This window comes from Xyrauchen texanus, chromosome 19, assembly GCF_025860055.1.
Source record: "Xyrauchen texanus isolate HMW12.3.18 chromosome 19, RBS_HiC_50CHRs, whole genome shotgun sequence".
Classification (NCBI taxonomy): Eukaryota; Metazoa; Chordata; class Actinopteri; order Cypriniformes; family Catostomidae; genus Xyrauchen; species Xyrauchen texanus.
The window spans coordinates 34,287,967-34,306,093 of record NC_068294.1 but is presented as its reverse complement, the minus strand read 5'-3'; the positions used below and the strand labels follow the sequence as shown (position 1 = coordinate 34,306,093).

Below are 18,127 nucleotides of genomic sequence, written 5' to 3'. Positions count from 1 at the left end.
GGTAGCATGCACAGTATCAGACAGGCTAAAAATAGATTTGACCCCATTATTAATCAGTACCAGAAGCCTGCTGCATTTAATTTTGTGCTCTATTATAAGAGGATGCATAACACTGTTATTATGTTTGTTTAGTTATATAAAACGTACAACATCCATTACAGATACAAATTCCTATGAAAGTTTTCATTGTGATAATTGACATTCAGTTTAGATAGGAAAATACCTACTGCACTTCCTGCAATCAAGTTTATTCATTCAACATTTCACATTACATATACTTTCAAATTAAGCATTCTGTTGTAAATATTTAACTGCAAATAATTAAGACTCAACTACCAAAGCACATGTATGACTAACCCAACTTTTAAATGATATTTTCCTTTACATAACTCCATATGGATTTAAAATATAAAATTAAAACTTATAAATGAAATAGCAAAAAAATAACAACAAAAAAAAAACATTCCTCTTATAAACATCTATTGATAAATACACCTTCCCATACACTGTTATAAACTATGTAAAATTTAAATAATCAGTTACGTAGAGAATATTCTAATATTTTTCTTCTGTAGACATGAAGCACAATATAGTGATTATTAAAACTATAAAATCTAATAAGTGTACTGATTTACTGATCAAAATCTATAATCAAAATGACAAGTATTACATTCCAATTAAAAAAATATCAGTAAATGATTAAAACATTATTCACTTAATATTTACATTGTAATCACAGTAGCATGAAATCAAGTAAGAAAATATGTGAATACATAAAAGTATAAACACCTGCAATTTCAGTGGTATAGTTTACTATATAAATCAGAACGTTAAAGGTTATAATCGCTAACAGTGATATTATGAGGTGAGACAGGTTGGAATTAATTGGTTTGCACATACAGTATATGATTATATTAGAAGTATACTAAATATCTCTGGAAAAAAGTATTGCACTGATCTCGCGGTCAAAATTTTGAAAATGTATTCAAGTAAACCCTTTATCAATACGCGTTTAATAACCCAAGTCTTTCCATCAGCGTTCATGTTTGCTTAATTTTCTTGGCGAACTAGTACACAGTAAAGGACTATGCACAGCGTGTGCATGGGTAAGGTACATAAAATATGTTCTATAGACCACCATCTGGGCTGAAACAAAACTATTATTAAAATGAAAATTATAAACACCCATACCAAATTCAGCTCATGCACACCTAAAAACTAAATTAACAGTGTTGCTTCTCAGGATTATACATAATAATAAACATTATTATTTCAACATGGAACATTCAACATTGTGATACAAGGTGCATCCTAAAATTACCCTAATTTACATTGTTCATTATTTGCTAGAGCCAATAATAAGGGAAGGATCATCATTCTCATAAGTGATAGCAGGTAGGTACTCGATTTCTACATGTACCACCATTAAGGATTTTTTTTTTTTTGTCATGCTAGTTTCAATTTTTACTTTGTCCATTAAGACAGAAAAGAACACTGTTTGCATTTTGCAAATATTAGATATTTGTTTCAACAATAGTCACATAAAATGTGACAATTTAGGTTCAGTGCATGAATACATACAATCTTAAACCAAAAAAATTACATTAGCTTTTTCTTTTCCTTAAGGTACATTTGTCATAATCAGATCTCTTAGTAACAAAAAGGTACAAAATCTATATCCAACAAGTAAAAAAAAACAAAAGGAAAAAAAAACAAAACAAGTTATCACAACCATTTGTGGAAAAAAAGTTTACTTGGCAAACAATATTTAGAAAAGTAGTGCATAATGTTTTCTTATGCCATGACAAAATAATTAGCTATAAAACACAGTACAAAAATCAGCAGACCATGTATAAAATAATATTTTTCAAATTCTTTTAAATGTGCTCAGCTACTGCGATGCTCAGTTAGAACACCAATAAACCCATGGCAAAACCCATGCATTAAAACACTATCAATGCAACACATGGTAATTTTTTATTAGTAAATACTACAATGTGGAGTTTAACACAATATCCCTGACAAATGAGCCAAAGTTACTGCCAAAACCATTACAATAATAATTTTTTTTTTTTCTTGTCTACCAAACCACGTACATTTATGATATCGCAAAAGCTCATCTTTGGTTTGCATTACTAAACCTGTGTAACAAGGCAAGACACATCATCCCAAACCATATCCCTGTGTCTCTACACTTCTTAGTTGTTGTCCTTTTGCCTGCCTCAGATCTTGTTGTGGCTATGCTTGATTTGCTCAAAGTTAGCCATTAGTTTGTTAGATTTTTTAAACAGATGTCTTTCTAAACATATGAAGCTTGCCTCACATGTTAGAATCATGTTAATCATCCAGCAAAAACCTGGTCTCCTGTAAGAAGCCATGTTGCTGTGTATATTGTTGAAAGTAGTAACTATGATCCCACATTTGCCATGCAACCATTTAAGATTAGTCACTGAAAAAGTAAACATTGACATCAGTCACACAATGGACATAAGTCTTTTCATTTCCTGCCTCCTCTTTGTGCATGGCCTTCTAAGTGAAAATGTGACCCATTACAAACAGAAGATGAGGCCCCAGAAGAATAAAGATAAAACAGTAATCCAGAGTGAAGTCAGGCTATACATCTATATTTTTTAAATCTAATGCATTCAAGTCTTCATGCGCACCAATGTAGCTTTTTAACAAAAATCAGGATTATACCATTTTCTTTTAGCATTCTCTTCTGCAATATCTTTTAAAACTTAAGAATAAATAAAAAAAATGTAGACTTAAAAATAACTAAATAAAAAGGACATAGCAAAATGAAAAGTGCATTTATACGAATAGCACAGCCTTGACCTCCAGAATCAGTTCCAGCGGAAAGAGATGTGACGAGGCCGGTCCCCTCCCTCCTTCACTAGAGGCTTGTGGAACTCCCGTCCAGCACGTGAGTGAATGGCTGCCCAGCAGTATTCACAGTAGTACTGGAGACAGGTGACATTAGCACAGAAGAAAGGTGCAAACTTGCCCCCACAACGTGTGCCCTGACACTCATCACACAGCTGGTCATCCAGTACATATGGCTTCACTTCCACCTGGAAAAGGTAGAGACTTATCTTAGCACCCCTAATTGGCAGACTGGCCTTGACCATGAAACAAAAGAATTAGGGCCAATTATGCATGATCTTTAACAACAGACGGGGCAAAAAAGGGCAGACAGTACTGTAGTGTTCAGAAGATGGTTCTGATATTTGATACATGGAAGCACCAAAGAACCCCAAATGGGCTTGACTTAATGAGTTTGCAGAAACCACATTACTCAAAAACCTCTTTCCCCCACATTCTCACCCGTTTATCGATCTCTCCATGTTGCAGTTGTACGAAGCGAGCACTGATAGCAGCAATGTAGCTCTGCTGATTGGAAAAGGCCACCCGTCCAGCCCCTTTAGGATACTTCAGCTCAGGGTCTGTGTCAATGCCAGCATAGCACACCCCACCGTAGAGTCTGTCCATAATCATTGCGAGCTCCACTGCCATGGGATAACACATACATTTTAGAAAAAGATAAAACAGTACAGCACTAGAAAGAGAGACTACTAGTCCAGGGGTATGTTGATTGCTCTTAAAAGGAATATTCAGTTTTCAATTAAAGTTGCTGTAAGCAATTATTGCTGTTCTTCCACAAGACTGAGCCATTGGATTAGCCACGGCCCCTCCTTCCAAAATCCAGAGTATTCCTTTAATAAAAGATAATACAGCCGTGGCCAAAAGTATGGGCAGTGACATAAATTTTGTGTTTTGCAAAGTTTGCCGCTTCAGTATTTGTAGAATTTTTTCACATGTTTCCATGTTATACTGGAAAACAATGATAAGCATTTCATGAAGGCTTTTATTGGCAAAACATTCAATATATGCAAAGTCAATATTTACAGTGTTGACCCTTGTTCTTCATAACCACGGCAATTTGCTCTGGCATGTTGGATATCAGCTTCTGGGCCAAATCATGACTGATGGCGATCCATTCTTGCCTTATTAATGCTCAGAGTTGATCACAATTCCACAATTTGTGGGCTTCTACTTGTCCACTCGCCTTTTGAGGATTGACCACAGGTTGTCTATGGGATTAAGATCTGGGGAGTTGCCTGGCCACAGATCAAAAATTTCAATGTAATAATCTCTGAGCCACTTTATTATCACTCTTGCCTTGTGACATGTGCTCCATCATGCTGGAAAATGCACGGATCATCACCAAATTGCCCCTGGATCGTTGGGAGAAGTTGCACTTGCGGGACATTTTGATACCATTCTTTATTCATGGCAGTGTTTTTGGGCAGAATTGTTAGAGAGCCCACTCCCTAGGATGAAAAGCAACCCCACACATGGATGGTCTCAGGATGCTCCACTGTTGGCACAACGCAGGACTCATGGTAGCGTTCACCTTTTCTTCTCTGAACTATCGATTTTCCAGATGTCCCAAACAGTCAGAAGGGGGCTTCATCAGAGAAAATAACTTTGCACCAGTCTTCTGCTGTCCAATCCTTGTACTTCCTGCAGAATTTCAGTCTGTCCTTGATGTTTTCTTGGAGACGTGGCTTCTTTTCTGCCCTTCTTGACACCAGGCCATTGTCCAAAAGTCTTCGCCTCACTGTGCATGGATGCACTCACACCAACCTGCTGCCAATATTGAGCAAGCTCTGCACTGGTGCTGACACTATTCTGTAGCTGACGGTCCTGGAGATTGCTGGACATTCTGGGATGTCCTGAAGCCTTCTTTACTGCAGCGGAACCACTCTCCTTGAAGTTCTTGATGTTCCAGTAAATGGTTCTTTCAGGTGCAATATTCTTTGCAGCAATTTCCTTGCATGGGAGGCCATTTTGATGCAAAGCGATGATGGCTGCACGTCTTTCTTTAGAGGTAAACATTGCAAACAAGAACACTATGATTGGAAGAATTTCTTCCCTCCTTTTATAGCAATCAGTCTGCTCTTATAATCCAATCAGAATGATAGTGATTTCACCTGACTAGTGCTGCTGATATGATTAGTGAAATTAATGTTAGCTGGTCATTTTGTGCCAGGGCCAAAATGTGGGTTTTCGTGATAAAGTAAATTTTGACCAATTAAGCTTTTTGCAATTATTTAAAATGCATCTGATAACTCTGCACAATAATCTAGAAACAATGTGAATCAACGTCACAACAACTGAAACAGATGCAAAACACAAACTTTGTCACTGACAACTTTTGGCCACGGCTGTATATATAAAAAAAAAAAAAAAAAATATATATATATATATATATATATATATATATAAATAAATTATACTGCAACATACCTCTATTCTGTAGCAGTCCATTTGACACCAAAGAAGAATACATTCAAGCTGTTGTTACCTAGCTACAGTGTTAAACACAGGTTTCCCATGGTCATGGAAAAAAAACATGCAAGTTCCCTTATATTTCTAGGGTTTTCATGACTGTGAAAGTCATGGAAATTCCTACCGTGAATATATATATTTTTCTATGTTTTTTTTTTTTACTTCTTTACAAGAGTAATACCTAGATAATGAAATATTTCGAGTAAAACTTGCTCGCAAGTCAGTGATGTCCGAATTGTGAGTGAATCATTTTATTTATTTGTTTTTTTAGGCAGTTCTTGTCAATTAATAAGTTGAAATAGTCTTAATGATCATTTACAAAATGTCTGAATCAGAAGGATTTTTTAAAACCTCTATAAAATTATCAAAAATGCCTGGAAAGCTTGTGAAAAGGTCAAGTAAATTCACTGATCAAAAAGGTTGGGAACCCTGTATACATCTGCCACAAGGACTCACATTGAAAATGCAATCATACTGCATTTCAGACCAAGAAAGGTAGAACCAACAATAAATTAAACCAAACCAGCAATAAATTGGATCACATGTGAAAACAGCCTAAATAGTCACATTGCAAATAAAACCTAACTGTATTTACAGTGCATCCGGAAAGTATTCACAGCGCTTCACTTTTTCCACATTTTGTTATGTTACAGCCTTATTCCAAAATTGATTATATTAATAATTTCCCTCAGTTCTACAAACAATACCCCATAATGACAACTTGAAATGAAGTTTGTCTGAAATCTTTGCAAATGTATTAAAAAAACAAAATTTAAAAAAAAAAAAATCACATGTACATAAGTATTCACAACCTTTGCCATAACACTCAAATTGAGCTCAGGTGCATCCTGTTTCCACTGATCATCCTTGAGAGGTTTCTACAACTTGATTGTAGTCCACCTGTGGTAAATTCAGTTGATTGGACATGATTTGGAAAGGCACACACCTGTCTTATATAAGGTCCCACAGTTAACAGTGCATGTCAGAGCACAAACCAAGCCATGAAGTCCAAGGAATTGTCTGTAGACCTCCGAGACAGGATTGTATCGAGGCACAGATCTGTGGAAGGGTACAGAAACATTTCTGCAGCATTGAAGGTCCCAATGAGCACAGTGACCTCCATCATCCGTAAATGGAAGTTTGAAACCACCGGGACTCTTCCTAGAGCTGGCCACCTGGATAAACTGAGCAACCGGGGGAGAAGGGCCTTCGTCAGGGAGGTGACCAAGAACCCGATGGTCACTCTGATAGAGCTCCAGCATTTCTCTGTGGACAGAGGAGAAACTTCCAGAAGAACAACCATCTCTGCAGCACTCCACCAATCAGGCCTGCATGGTAGAGTGGCCAGATAGAAGCCACTCCTCAGTAAAAGGCACATGACAGCCCATCTGGAGTTTGCCAAAAGGCACCTGAAGGACTCTTAGACCATGAGCAACAAAATTCTCTGGTCTGATGAAACAAAGATTGATCTCTTTGGCCTGAATGGCAAGCGTCATGTCTGGAGAGCTCTGAAAAGGGCTGTGCACCGATGCTCCCCATCCAACCTGATGGAGCTTGAGAGGTCCTGCAAAGAAAAATGGGAGAAACTGCCCAAAAATAGGTGTGCCAAGCTTGTAGCATCATACACAAAATGACTTGAGGCTGTAACTGGTGCAAAAGGTGCTTCAACAAAGTATTGAGCAAAGGCTGTGAATACTTATGTACATGTGATTTTCTTTCATTTTTTATTTTTAATAAATTCACAAAGATTTAAAAAAAAACTTCTTTAGCATTGTCATTATGGGGTATTGTTTGTAGAATTTTGAGGAAAATAATGAATTTAATCCATTTTGGAATAAGGCTGTAACATAACAAAATGTGGAAAAAGTGAAGCGCTGTGAATACTTTCCGGATCCACTGTAAATACAGTTAGGTTTTATTTGCAATGTGACTATTTAGGCTGTTTTAACACATGATCCAATTTATTGGTGGTTCTACCTGCTCCTGCTGGTCTCTTTCCTCTGTATTTCTTGGTCTGAAATGTAGTATGATTGCATTTTCAACTCGTGTTTCACAGTAATATGGAAAACCCAAACCAACCAGCTCGTAGAGGTCGTGGAACTCCCCCAACAAAGATGGTCTTCCTGGGGTCAAGGGGCTGAGAGCCATCCATCACAAAGTCACTGTCATTTAGATTCCAGGGTCGTATCTGTACCTAGAGATACATGAAGAGGAGAACTACTGGTTTGTCATTTCCTATAAACAGCTAATATCACATCGAGTTTCTATGAAATTCAACTAGTCGAGGTAGACTGGTGTAGCAGTGTTACAGCAGGTTACAACTTTCATGATTCTATTAAACAGCACCTTTAAGTCGCTCTACTGCCCTTTTATTACTTGCATAGGAAGATGCAAATAAATCAGTCCAGTACAACAATATTGAAATATCTTACTGGTTTGTCTTTGATTGTAGGACTAGAGACACAAAGATAAAGCTTCCCATCCTCTTCCATACAGGCATCAATCAGGGCCTGGACAGAGCTCTCATCTTGGAACAGCAGAAATGCATACCCTGGGACAGAAAAGGATTGTCGAGGGCATATATGCAAAAAGCAACCAGCACTTTCATTAACCTTGACCTATAGCCTTTATTCAGACCTACTTAAGAAGGACAAGTTGCAAATGAGCTCAGCTTAAAGCAACGTGTCATTCATATAGGTGCCAATTTGGTACAGAAAGAGCAAAGAACATAACTCAGCATCTGTAATCAGAGAAGCTGACATCTGTATGATTCTTAAACATCATAGAGTTCTTGCAAATAGCTCCGAGACTCACCTTTTGGTGGAAAGTAAGATTTACTTTCTGCTTTGTGTGGCCAGTCCACAAACAGATGTCCAAAGCGTCGGAAACTTGCAGTTATCTCATCTGAAATTGTATACAACACAATATTTGATGGGATTGCTGCATATTAAAAAAACTTTGACAATGAAATTGCAGATGAGAAGAGTAACACCTATTAACTGATCACCTAGTACCTTCATCTATATCTGGAGGTAGACCACCAACAAAGACTTTGCGAGAATACCGCTCAATGCGATCACCATTCTGGTGAGGGAAACTATGTGGGGATCCCAGACCACTCAGGCTCTGATCAGATCGCTCATCCTCTCCAAAATGCCGCTCATCCTCCATGGGAAACAAGGATGAGTGACCTGTCACACAATAGCACCAAAGGCCATTTAGTGAATGATGCTGTAGTCACCATTGAGGTGGAGAGGCCATGTACTACATCTGCTACTAAAATTAAGCCTTAAGACTATATGTATAGACTAACTGCTTTCATTTTGTAAAGTAGCAATTAACATCCTTCTTCATTTGAATACAATGACAGCAACATTTCTCAACAAAAATGTTGCCTGGCAACCAACACAATTTAACAAAGGCATGCTGTAACTTGGAATTACACAAACCAAAGTATAAACACACTTCCAAGATCTTTACCTCGTTGCCTTCCATAATTCCTTGCTGCATGTGAAATAAGACAAAACACTTGAGTATTAATCAGAACAGAAATGATAATCAAGAATATTCGAAGACTTCTGGTATAAATTATTAATATCTTTATTAAATGCAGCCATGCACAATATCACATATGGTTAGCAGATAAGTTCAAGTATCAAAGTATAATGCAAACTACCCCACCCAAATATATAATGTCTTTACAAGCAACCAGTGAAAGACCATTGGAGGTTTACCCAGGTCAGTGCCATTTAAAATCTATTGTTTCTTAAATGCTACATAATTTTTATAAGATAAAAAGAAGGTATCATACATTACACAACTATAACCAGGCCCATGTAGAAATCACATCAAACTCTCCAGTTTTCGGCCTAGATTATCCTTCAAATCCTGAAGGTAGCGAAGGTCATTTAATAGTGGCTATCGGGCCAAATGAGGGCATGCTAGTTCGTGTCGGTGCCAGTTGCTTTCCCACTGTCACTTCTGGGGACTCATCGTGCCTCCACTGGGCTAACAGCCAATGGCCTTTGGCCCGCTGATTCTTTGGGCCAAAGAAGGCCAACTGAGGTTTGAGGTAGGGTCAGTTTCCCAATTTTTCATATCTAGATGCCAGCTTACGTTAACAGATCAACACACAATTAGTAAACAAAATCAGGGCACTTCTAAATATTTGGAGGGATGTAAATGTGCAACGTCAGATTGAAGCCGTCAGCCAAAATGAAGATGCGTTTAAGTATATTGTCACCGAACTTACCATGTTGTCCATCAAGCGCACAACGGTAGAGGTTCGCAGGCACAGAACAAATCATTTCAAGGGCTAGCTTGTCTCAAGAGACTAATACCTCAGCTTCAGCTTCCCTTTCGCTTGTGAATTGGGCGGAGCATGTAACATTGCCCTGAATACGCTGTCCTGATGCCATCGTTGCGGGGCCAATAGCCCGATGGTGCGAATGCAGATATATTTTGGTCTTGCGGCTCAAGGTCCGATGTTATTTGCCCCAGCTAAACAGTTGATAGCCCTGGCACGCATTGGCCCGATAGTGGAAAAGACACTACTGAGAGAGCATCTCAATTCTCTTTAACTCAAATTGAAACACTCATCGAATTACATCAATAAAGTACAAAACAGATTTCAGAAGTTTAACCTGAATGCAGCAAAAGGTTAGAATGAGGGTGTAAAGGGGGTTAAGGGAAAGGAGGCGGCGAGAACCGGCTTGACGATATAAATAATAATTTAATGAAGAACTAATTAAAAAGACAAGCACACAAACGTGTTTGGGACAGCTGCTACAGCTGCCTGTAAATCTCTCTCTGTCCCACTGCAGTCTCCAGTCGGACTTCTTTCCTTTCTGAGGCTTGATTAGCCTGATTAGGGGCCGGGTGTGTAGCATCACGACCCGGCCCCGCCCTTCACCCTGTCACAGAGGGATATCTGTCAAGTAATTTCAAATAAAATTTAAAAATGAAACCAGTCACACCTACTATGACATGTAGGCCTAAACATCTGCAATAACTGAATACAAAAACTGGAGTCTGGTCTATATTTTTTTTCCCTACTGGTGAACAAAACCAGACTTTGGCACCCCCTCCCCAAAAAATAAATAAATATTTGAGTCCCCAGCCAAAGCAGCACAGGACAACAGATGTAATTCAAAAACTGTACATTGCAAACCTGATGCAACATATCATTATGAAGCAACCAAACATGGCAAATTTTACATCTGTGTGTTAAAAATGAGATTACAACATACTGGTCAGCAGGTCCAGGTTCTGATAATAAATAAATTAAACAGAGCTCACAATATCAAAGGACTTCAAAAGACCATAAAACAAAACTTAATATGTATGATTCATTGTGTAGCATACTTTAGCTTGAAAGCCAAGCAAACCAAGTCTATATTTGGTTATTATGGGAAGGAATTCCTCACATGTATGCAAATGCATGGCCACACACTGGACTGTGTGTGTGAGAAATCACCGGTTGATGATGGTGCAGTCTGTTAGTCAGATTTCTGAAGATAAATGTAATTTTGATTAAATTTATCCTATTTTCTCAGAGGAAAAATAGCCATCCAAGCAGGGGTATTCCTCCCCATTTCGTGGTAGCCGGTGTGCAAGAATCATTCACTATAGAAACCGCAATGTCCTCTGCCATTTTTAACAGTATTTCAGTAAGAGGCAAGCGCCTTGAGATGGGTAATTAATCAGGCTGTTGTGTCTCTGTCAGCTGTGATGAACCTTAATGATGAAGTTGTTTATTTAAATATTTTCTTTAGTAATTTATTAGCTTAATAGTAATACGAGCGATCACGTTGTGCTGTTGAATGTAAACACTGACTGACGCTGACTAGGGTTGCAACGTATGAAATTTTCACGGTACGACAACAGTCTCAGAAAATATCAGTTTCACACAATTATTATTATCAGTTACAAAGGAGTTTTTTTTTTGGTGGAACAAATGCTTTATTATCATTGAAACAATATATTTTTTTATGGAAGTATGCACATAAGTCTCCCTTTTTTAAATAAATAGAATAAATAAGAAAGCTAAGAGAATTATAATAAACATGATAAAAAAAAATAGCATGTAACTATAACGTTATATAATTAAAGCATATTAACTACTAAATAAAAATAACATCAGTTTAAAAAGTAATGTCCTATGATTATTAACAATTAACATATACTGTAGGTGCGTGACTGCTCCTGTCTATACCTTGAACTCAGTGGTTCTCAACTGGTTTTGCAATTTTACATGGAAATCAAGTGGCGACAAACCATAGTAAAAACGTAACCTGTATTTAATGTATCCTGGGTCACATTTCCTTTTATATTGCATAGTTTTGTTCATAGTTTTCAAGTACAAGGATATGCATCAAGTGACATTATTTTTGTTGTTGATGTCAATAACAGGAAATGCACTCTCATTTAAAAAAAATTAAGATTTACTATATACGAGCCCATTATTTGTTCCCTAATTTCAAACATCATTCAAACAGAACATGCATATTACACAGGAGGAAAGGCTCCTTATAACCATTAAATAATAGTAGTAATAATAAATTATAGTATTTATGAAAAAATATTGCTGAAACACATCTTAAAACTTTAACTACTACTGCCACTGTTGATATAAAATGAGGTCTAATAGATTCTACCTTTAGATTATTTTATATGAAACTATAACATTGTCAAAATATAACAATTACCTTTACTTATGTGAAATAGAGAAACAATTTAAAGGTGGTGTAAAGGTGATGTGTAATAAAAAAAAAAAACAATTGGTGCATAGCACAGTGTTGCTCTTCTCCTCCTCAGTGCTGTTTGACATGTCAGGGCTGCTGCTGTTTGAGAGGTTCGACTTGACTTCCTCCATAACGCTTTAAACTAGAAAAGTCTGACTAGAATTTAAACTGGTCACATCAGTTTTGAGGTCTGCTCCGCAATAGAGGGAAGCCCTACCAGAGAGCAGAGTATATCATGATCGCGAGCTGGTTCTGTTACACTTGTGCGAAAGTGCGGATGAGAAATCTTTAGCTGATTGCGAGATTATCAATAAATCTGCCTCGACAGTCCTAAATAGGATATCATTTCGGCGGCCGCCGAAATATGGGAGAACCATGGCATTGTTCTTTCCCTGCTGTCCGCGAGCGACCCAGTCCGAATACACCTGACACCCACATTTGGGTGATGACCCACCAAACACTGGTTTAACACACGCACGCACTTCTCTCTAACATGTTCTCCACTGCATGTTTGTGTGTGGCGCAAGTTGACGAGTCTGACAGGCAGTCGAGGAGGAAAGATGATGTGCACACACACAGTTGAATTCTCCGTCCGGTTGCATTTTTTTTTCTCAATACCATAGATAAGGAAATGTACATAGTACGAAAACAGTAAATTTTCATACCGTGAATCCGGGGTCACGGTATAAGTCCTATAAATGTTTTAATATTTGTGGTTATCATTTCAGACTTTTATATGGAGTGGGATCTGCAAGGATGGCAGTGAGTGATGTACCTTTCAAGGAATCCTGCTCAGCTCTCATGATGTCAATCAGCGAGTTCTCAAGGGAGTGCATGCTGAAGCCATCAAAGGACCGACTGCGATCCTGCAAAAATGACCCATGATTAGACCCTGTCATTTTGTCTAAGAAGTAATAAATGGATTTGGTAAATGATGGCAACACTATTATATTTAATCTATATCACAGTTTCTGGATCCCTGCATGCTTTTACAAGGTGGTCTTTTGAACTTGAATACCAGCACCAGCAAAAAAAGGCATATCATATTTGCCATCCCCTCACCTTCAAACTTGTGACATCGCACAAATAACATACAGAGAATGACGTAGTTGCGACTTGTTAAGTACACCAAGTGTCATTTGATATTTGAAATAATAAATCAAGTAGTCTAAAAGATAAATATCCAAGGAAAAAGGATCATTATCTGTGTAACAAATCAATTTACATGCCAAGTGAACCATGCCTCTCAATTCCAAAATGAACACCAACAGTATGTTGTCTCCTGATTTAGGATGCCTTCATTTCCTGAACCAAACCAAAGACTTTGTTTTTGATGAAATGCACCATTTCCCTTGGCTGTTTCAGCACAACAGGCTTGTGATTAACGAGAAAAAAGCCTTCCATACACAATACAAGGTTTGTTCTTGGTATTAAGCTACAAAATGAACAGGGAAGGACATAGTTTCACAAGTTACCAGTTTTTTTCTAACAAGAACACAACCTCCATATATCAGAAAATATAATACAGTTCCAACTCAATTTCATACAATTACCCACAAATAATTGTGGGTGAGCTTGTCAGAAATTAAATTATGTTAAGATATAAAATGGTGTAAACTAGCTTAAAATTCGAATTATATTTTGTTCTTTCAGTGTTGTGACCTGTATGCATGTTAGATAAAAATTATTAAAGAATAGTCTCTTTGACTGAATTTGGAAAAGTTATTCATATTTATGGATGTCACGATCTGGAATAAGTGTTGATCAACTGAATTTCAGACTTTCCAGTTCCTCCTGTTGCCTGTACTGTGTGCTATCCCTTGATTTTGACTCATTCATCCATGTCTTTTTATATCGGTGACATTCACAGCTTTCAGAAATGGAGCCACAGCACCTCATTACTCATCTGAGCTTTGATCCAACACATTTATCTAGCAAACAGGCCACGTGAGCACTTTGTCACTATCAAATTAGGTTAGGCCAAAGGGAGCAAACAGAGAAAAAAAATAAAAATACTACTCATGCAACAGATTTGTTTTCATTTCATCTCCACCCCCAAATGCAACAAAACATCATCTCTGAACAATATATTCCTCTATCAAAATCATAGACAGCCAATAATCAAAACATTAAGATATTTAGTTATAATTACCTGATATGGAAAGATGCTATCATTGCGATTAATGGCATCCTCCATCCAGGGTTTAGTGTTGAAACTGGAGTTGTTGCGGGGATACTTCTGCATGGGGGTCTGGTTATTTGGGAAAGACTTCTTTAAAGGTGAGATAGAGTTGAGGGGATTCACACCTCCATTCAGCCCCCTGCGATACTCCCGGCCCTGAGAGCCTCCCCAGCCTCCATACCCTCCACCTGGGCTCCAAGAAGTTGAAGAAGGGGTTGAGGAGGGGCTTTGATAGCTTCCCCAAGGGGAAGGAGGCTTGCTAAGGTTATTCCCCAAATGGGGAAGCTGGTTGAAAGCAGCACTGCGGTGGGAGAAGGGCGGTGGATGGGGGTTGGGTGAGGATCTGCGGTGCTGATTATGAGGGTGCTGGAAGTGAGGATGAGGAGATGGATGGTGCTGAGATAGTGGCCCCATCTGGTGGGAGAAATTACTCCCAAAACCTGTACTGGTGTGGTGAGAGAAACTTTGAAATAGCAGCGGTGAAGGAGCATTGTTAGTAGTAGTAGCCTGATTGAAAAAGCCAACTTCTTCTATCAAGTTGGAGGCATTGGGGGGAATAGCAGTGGACCAGCTGCTAAACCCAGTAAGAGATGATGAGGAAGAGCTACTGGACTGGGTTAAAGTACCAATGCCAGACGTCTCCTGATAGTCAAACCCTGATAATGCTGGAGATTCAAGCCGCAGACCCTCCTTTCCATTAGTGTTCTCCATGGTCCCGTTTTCCAGCTGATTCTCCTCTGGCATGGTGTTGTCCAACTCTGATATGTTTCCTGGTGTTTCTTGGTGACCTGATGGAGAGAGTGCCTGCTTGTCTTGTCCTTCGTGACTCTCTTGCTCAGTCTTGGATGTCTCGGACTCCAAAATATCATCTTGCATGGTAGAAAGGGTCGTCACAGCCGGGAAGAGCCAAGTGGACCCGATGCTTCCACCATTGGTAGTGTTGTTGTTACTGATGAAAGCCGGGGGGCTTGGAGGAGCTGTCTGGTGGTGGACCGTATGCTGTAGGTGTGGATGAATTCTTACTGGGAAAACTGATTTGTTTGCAGCGTTGTTTTTAACCAGGACTCCAAAGCCGTAATCCCCCATTTATGTAGTCTAATCTAGTAAATCTTGATGTGTGTGTAACTCTCTCAGTTTCTCTTAATACCCTTGTGAGAGAGAGAGAGAGAGAGATTTTAGGTAACACTTTACAATAAGGTTCCATTTGTTAACATTAGCTAGCAACATAGTTCACAAACTAACAATTAGATGTCGAACGATAGTGGATTTTGCCGAAACCGATAAATATGCTGGTGGAAAACGTTGATAACTGATTAATTGACCAATAGTTTTTAAAATGCATTTATAGAATGTTAAAACATACTATACAACAATGGATACTTGGCCCCATTACAATGTTTAAGTATTATAAATTGTATTAATATTTAAGAATTTAACAAAATCAACCTTTTTCTAGCCCATATCACAAGATGAAGGGTATAAATAAATGCATGAACATTGTCAATGGTTTTTATTTCACCTCGAGGCCGCTGGTATACTGTAAATGCTAGCAACGCCAAGGTCATGGGCTTGATTCCCAGGGAACAAACAAACTGATAAAATGTATACCTTGAATGCTTGAAGTGCTTTGGATAAAAGTATCTGCCAAATGCATAAATATAAATGGAATATAAATGTAGAACCAAGCCGTTCGAACAGTAGAATCCTGCAGCGCCAGTCACATATGAATACGGAGGAAATTGTAAAAATTTTTAAATAAATATATATATCGGCACAGTTTTAGCCAATAACTGAAAGTTACAAAAAGCTACAATCTGCATCCATGAATCGGTAAAACCGATATATCGGTCTACCTCTACAAACAATGAACACTACATTTACAGTATTTGTTAATCTTGGTTAATTTTAGTTTCAAAATGTAAATCAAAATTTGAATGTTAACTATGAACTAACAATGAACATTTTTATTAACAAACGTTATCAAAGATTATTGAATGCAGTAAATATTTTGTTAATTGTTTGTTTGTGAAACCAATGCATTTCTAATGTCAAGGAATGGAACCTTATTTTAAAGTGTTACCAGGTTTTAAAATACTAAAACAGTAAATGAACCAATCTATCCAGCAAACAAGTTGTTCTATTATTCTATTCATTCACATATTCATTTATCTATTAGTTTTGCATTTAAATCGGTGTCCATAAAACACACACACACACACACACACACACACACACACACACACACACACACACACACACACACACACACACACACGAGTGTAAATGTAAAAACATCTCATGAGGGAAAACGCTGCAACGACAAACGCCATGATAACCAAAGGGAATGCAACGTTTTGAACGACATACCAACGACAATCTTTCTCAAAAGCAAAACTGTGTTTTGTCTTAATACATCACGACAAGTCATCATGACACAGGCCACCTTATCTAATAATAATCCAGCACGCCCGCTGATGGAGTATTTTCACGCACGCATTTTCAAAGCGCACAAATGTTTTTTCATAGAAAATGTAATTGACCTACCGGCGTTCTTCCTTATTTCAGCAATGACCTCCTCTCTCGATCATTTAAATACAGGAAAATGCTGATGACGTTTCAGTCTATGTGCGATAGGGGTAGTGTATATACCCCCTCGATCCAAACAGCTTGCAAGTCTTCGGGGCCGTTCACGCCCGAACTCGTTTTTGCATCCGTCCTTGTTGTTTTTTTATTTTATTGTTTTCAATATATTAACATTAGACGCTAGCCGGGTGTCTTCGACCGTTGCGCCGCAGGAGCGCTGCGTTTTTAGACGACGTGTCAACTAAAAAGAAATTCAACTGTTTAAAACATGTCTCGGGACCGCTGCGTCAAAGCACTATCACGTGTTAGTTGTGAACGACCCCTTATTATATCTTATTTCTAATAAATTCTCAAATGTACATTGACGCACCGATAAAATCCAACGTTTTAAAGTCCAAATGCTACTCGAAGGATTTCCGATACATTTGCCTTATATCCAACGATGGATTATTTCCGATTTCTTGCATAAAGACACATTGATACGGAAAACGACAGCGTTCGTGTTCTGGTTGTTTAATGATACAGTGCATCACATTCGGCGCTATAAACAAGACAGCTGTTGCGAACGATTGCGCGTCAACGACGGACAATAATTTACCACCTTAGCACATTTCAGCTGCCGTTGCTACATATTTATCAAACTCTAAACTGAGACTTGAATCAGGTTTTCTTACGTTTCCAAGTTGCAAGGACAGACTGCGGTTGACCATGGTTTGTGAGTGTTGCAACCGTCCAACCAATCCAGTTAAACTTCCGTCTTTAACCCCGCCCTTGTAGAGTAGAATCTCCGCCCAGACTTGAGGATACCCGGCATTTGATTACACTTTGATTAGATTCCAAACCACACCCTTTTCTCAACCTGTCATATTACCGAAAAGGGTGAACTGTACCTGCCCAGAATGTAAATACCTTATATGACCGGTTTTGAAATGTTTAAATATTTACAATGTCTAGCGTTATTTACTATGGAGAATTGTGATCCACATTGGTTAAATTCCTCTAAATATTAATAATAATGTTATAATAATAAATAATAAGGGTTAACATATAAATACATCTTAAAGGAATATTTCAGGTTCAGTTACAAGTTAAGCTCAATCGACAGCATTTTTGACAGTTGATTACCACAAAAAATTATTTTGACTCATCCCTCATTTTCTTTAAAAAATAGAGGTTTCAGTGAGGCACTTACAATGGAAGTGAATGGGGCCAATTTTTGGAGGGTTTAAAGGCAAAAATGTGAAGCTTATAATTGTATAAAAGCATT

At 38.0% G+C, this 18,127-nt stretch overlaps 1 protein-coding gene across 3 annotated transcripts; it reads right to left on the bottom strand.

Moving 5' to 3' along the window:
* Positions 1-240: 240 nt before the first annotated feature.
* LOC127659962 (cytoplasmic polyadenylation element-binding protein 4) lies at positions 241-17,587 on the bottom strand. 3 transcript variants are annotated; one of them, XM_052149977.1, is made up of 10 exons: positions 17,535-17,587; positions 14,248-15,425; positions 12,871-12,961; positions 8,833-8,856; positions 8,367-8,543; positions 8,167-8,256; positions 7,785-7,903; positions 7,432-7,546; positions 3,325-3,506; positions 241-3,071 (listed from the first exon to the last, which is right to left on the bottom strand). In XM_052149977.1, the coding sequence occupies exons 2-10, from the start codon at positions 15,361-15,363 to the stop codon at positions 2,844-2,846; spliced, it is 2,142 nt and encodes a 713-aa protein (XP_052005937.1). In that variant the 5' UTR covers positions 15,364-15,425; positions 17,535-17,587; the 3' UTR covers positions 241-2,843. The 3 variants fall into 3 exon arrangements, with proteins under 3 accessions (XP_052005937.1, XP_052005936.1, XP_052005939.1); XM_052149976.1 differs by lacking the exon at positions 17,535-17,587 and adding an exon at positions 16,822-17,523; XM_052149979.1 differs by lacking the exons at positions 8,833-8,856; positions 17,535-17,587 and adding an exon at positions 16,822-17,523.
* Between the last annotated feature and the right edge of the window lie 540 nt (positions 17,588-18,127).

What these genes read in the sequence shown, in the direction of transcription:
- LOC127659962 (XM_052149977.1), bottom strand. Translation starts at nt 15,363, where the DNA reads ATGGGGGATTACGGCTTTGGAGTCCTGGTTAAAAACAACGCTGCAAAC. An exon ending in TGAGCAGGATTCCTTGAAAG is followed by an intron (nt 8,857 to 12,870) that starts GTACATCACTCA and finishes TTTCACATGCAG; the next exon opens with CAAGGAATTATGGAAGGCAA. An exon ending in ATCTTACTTTCCACCAAAAG is followed by an intron (nt 7,904 to 8,166) that starts GTGAGTCTCGGA and finishes TTTCTGTCCCAG; the next exon opens with GGTATGCATTTCTGCTGTTC.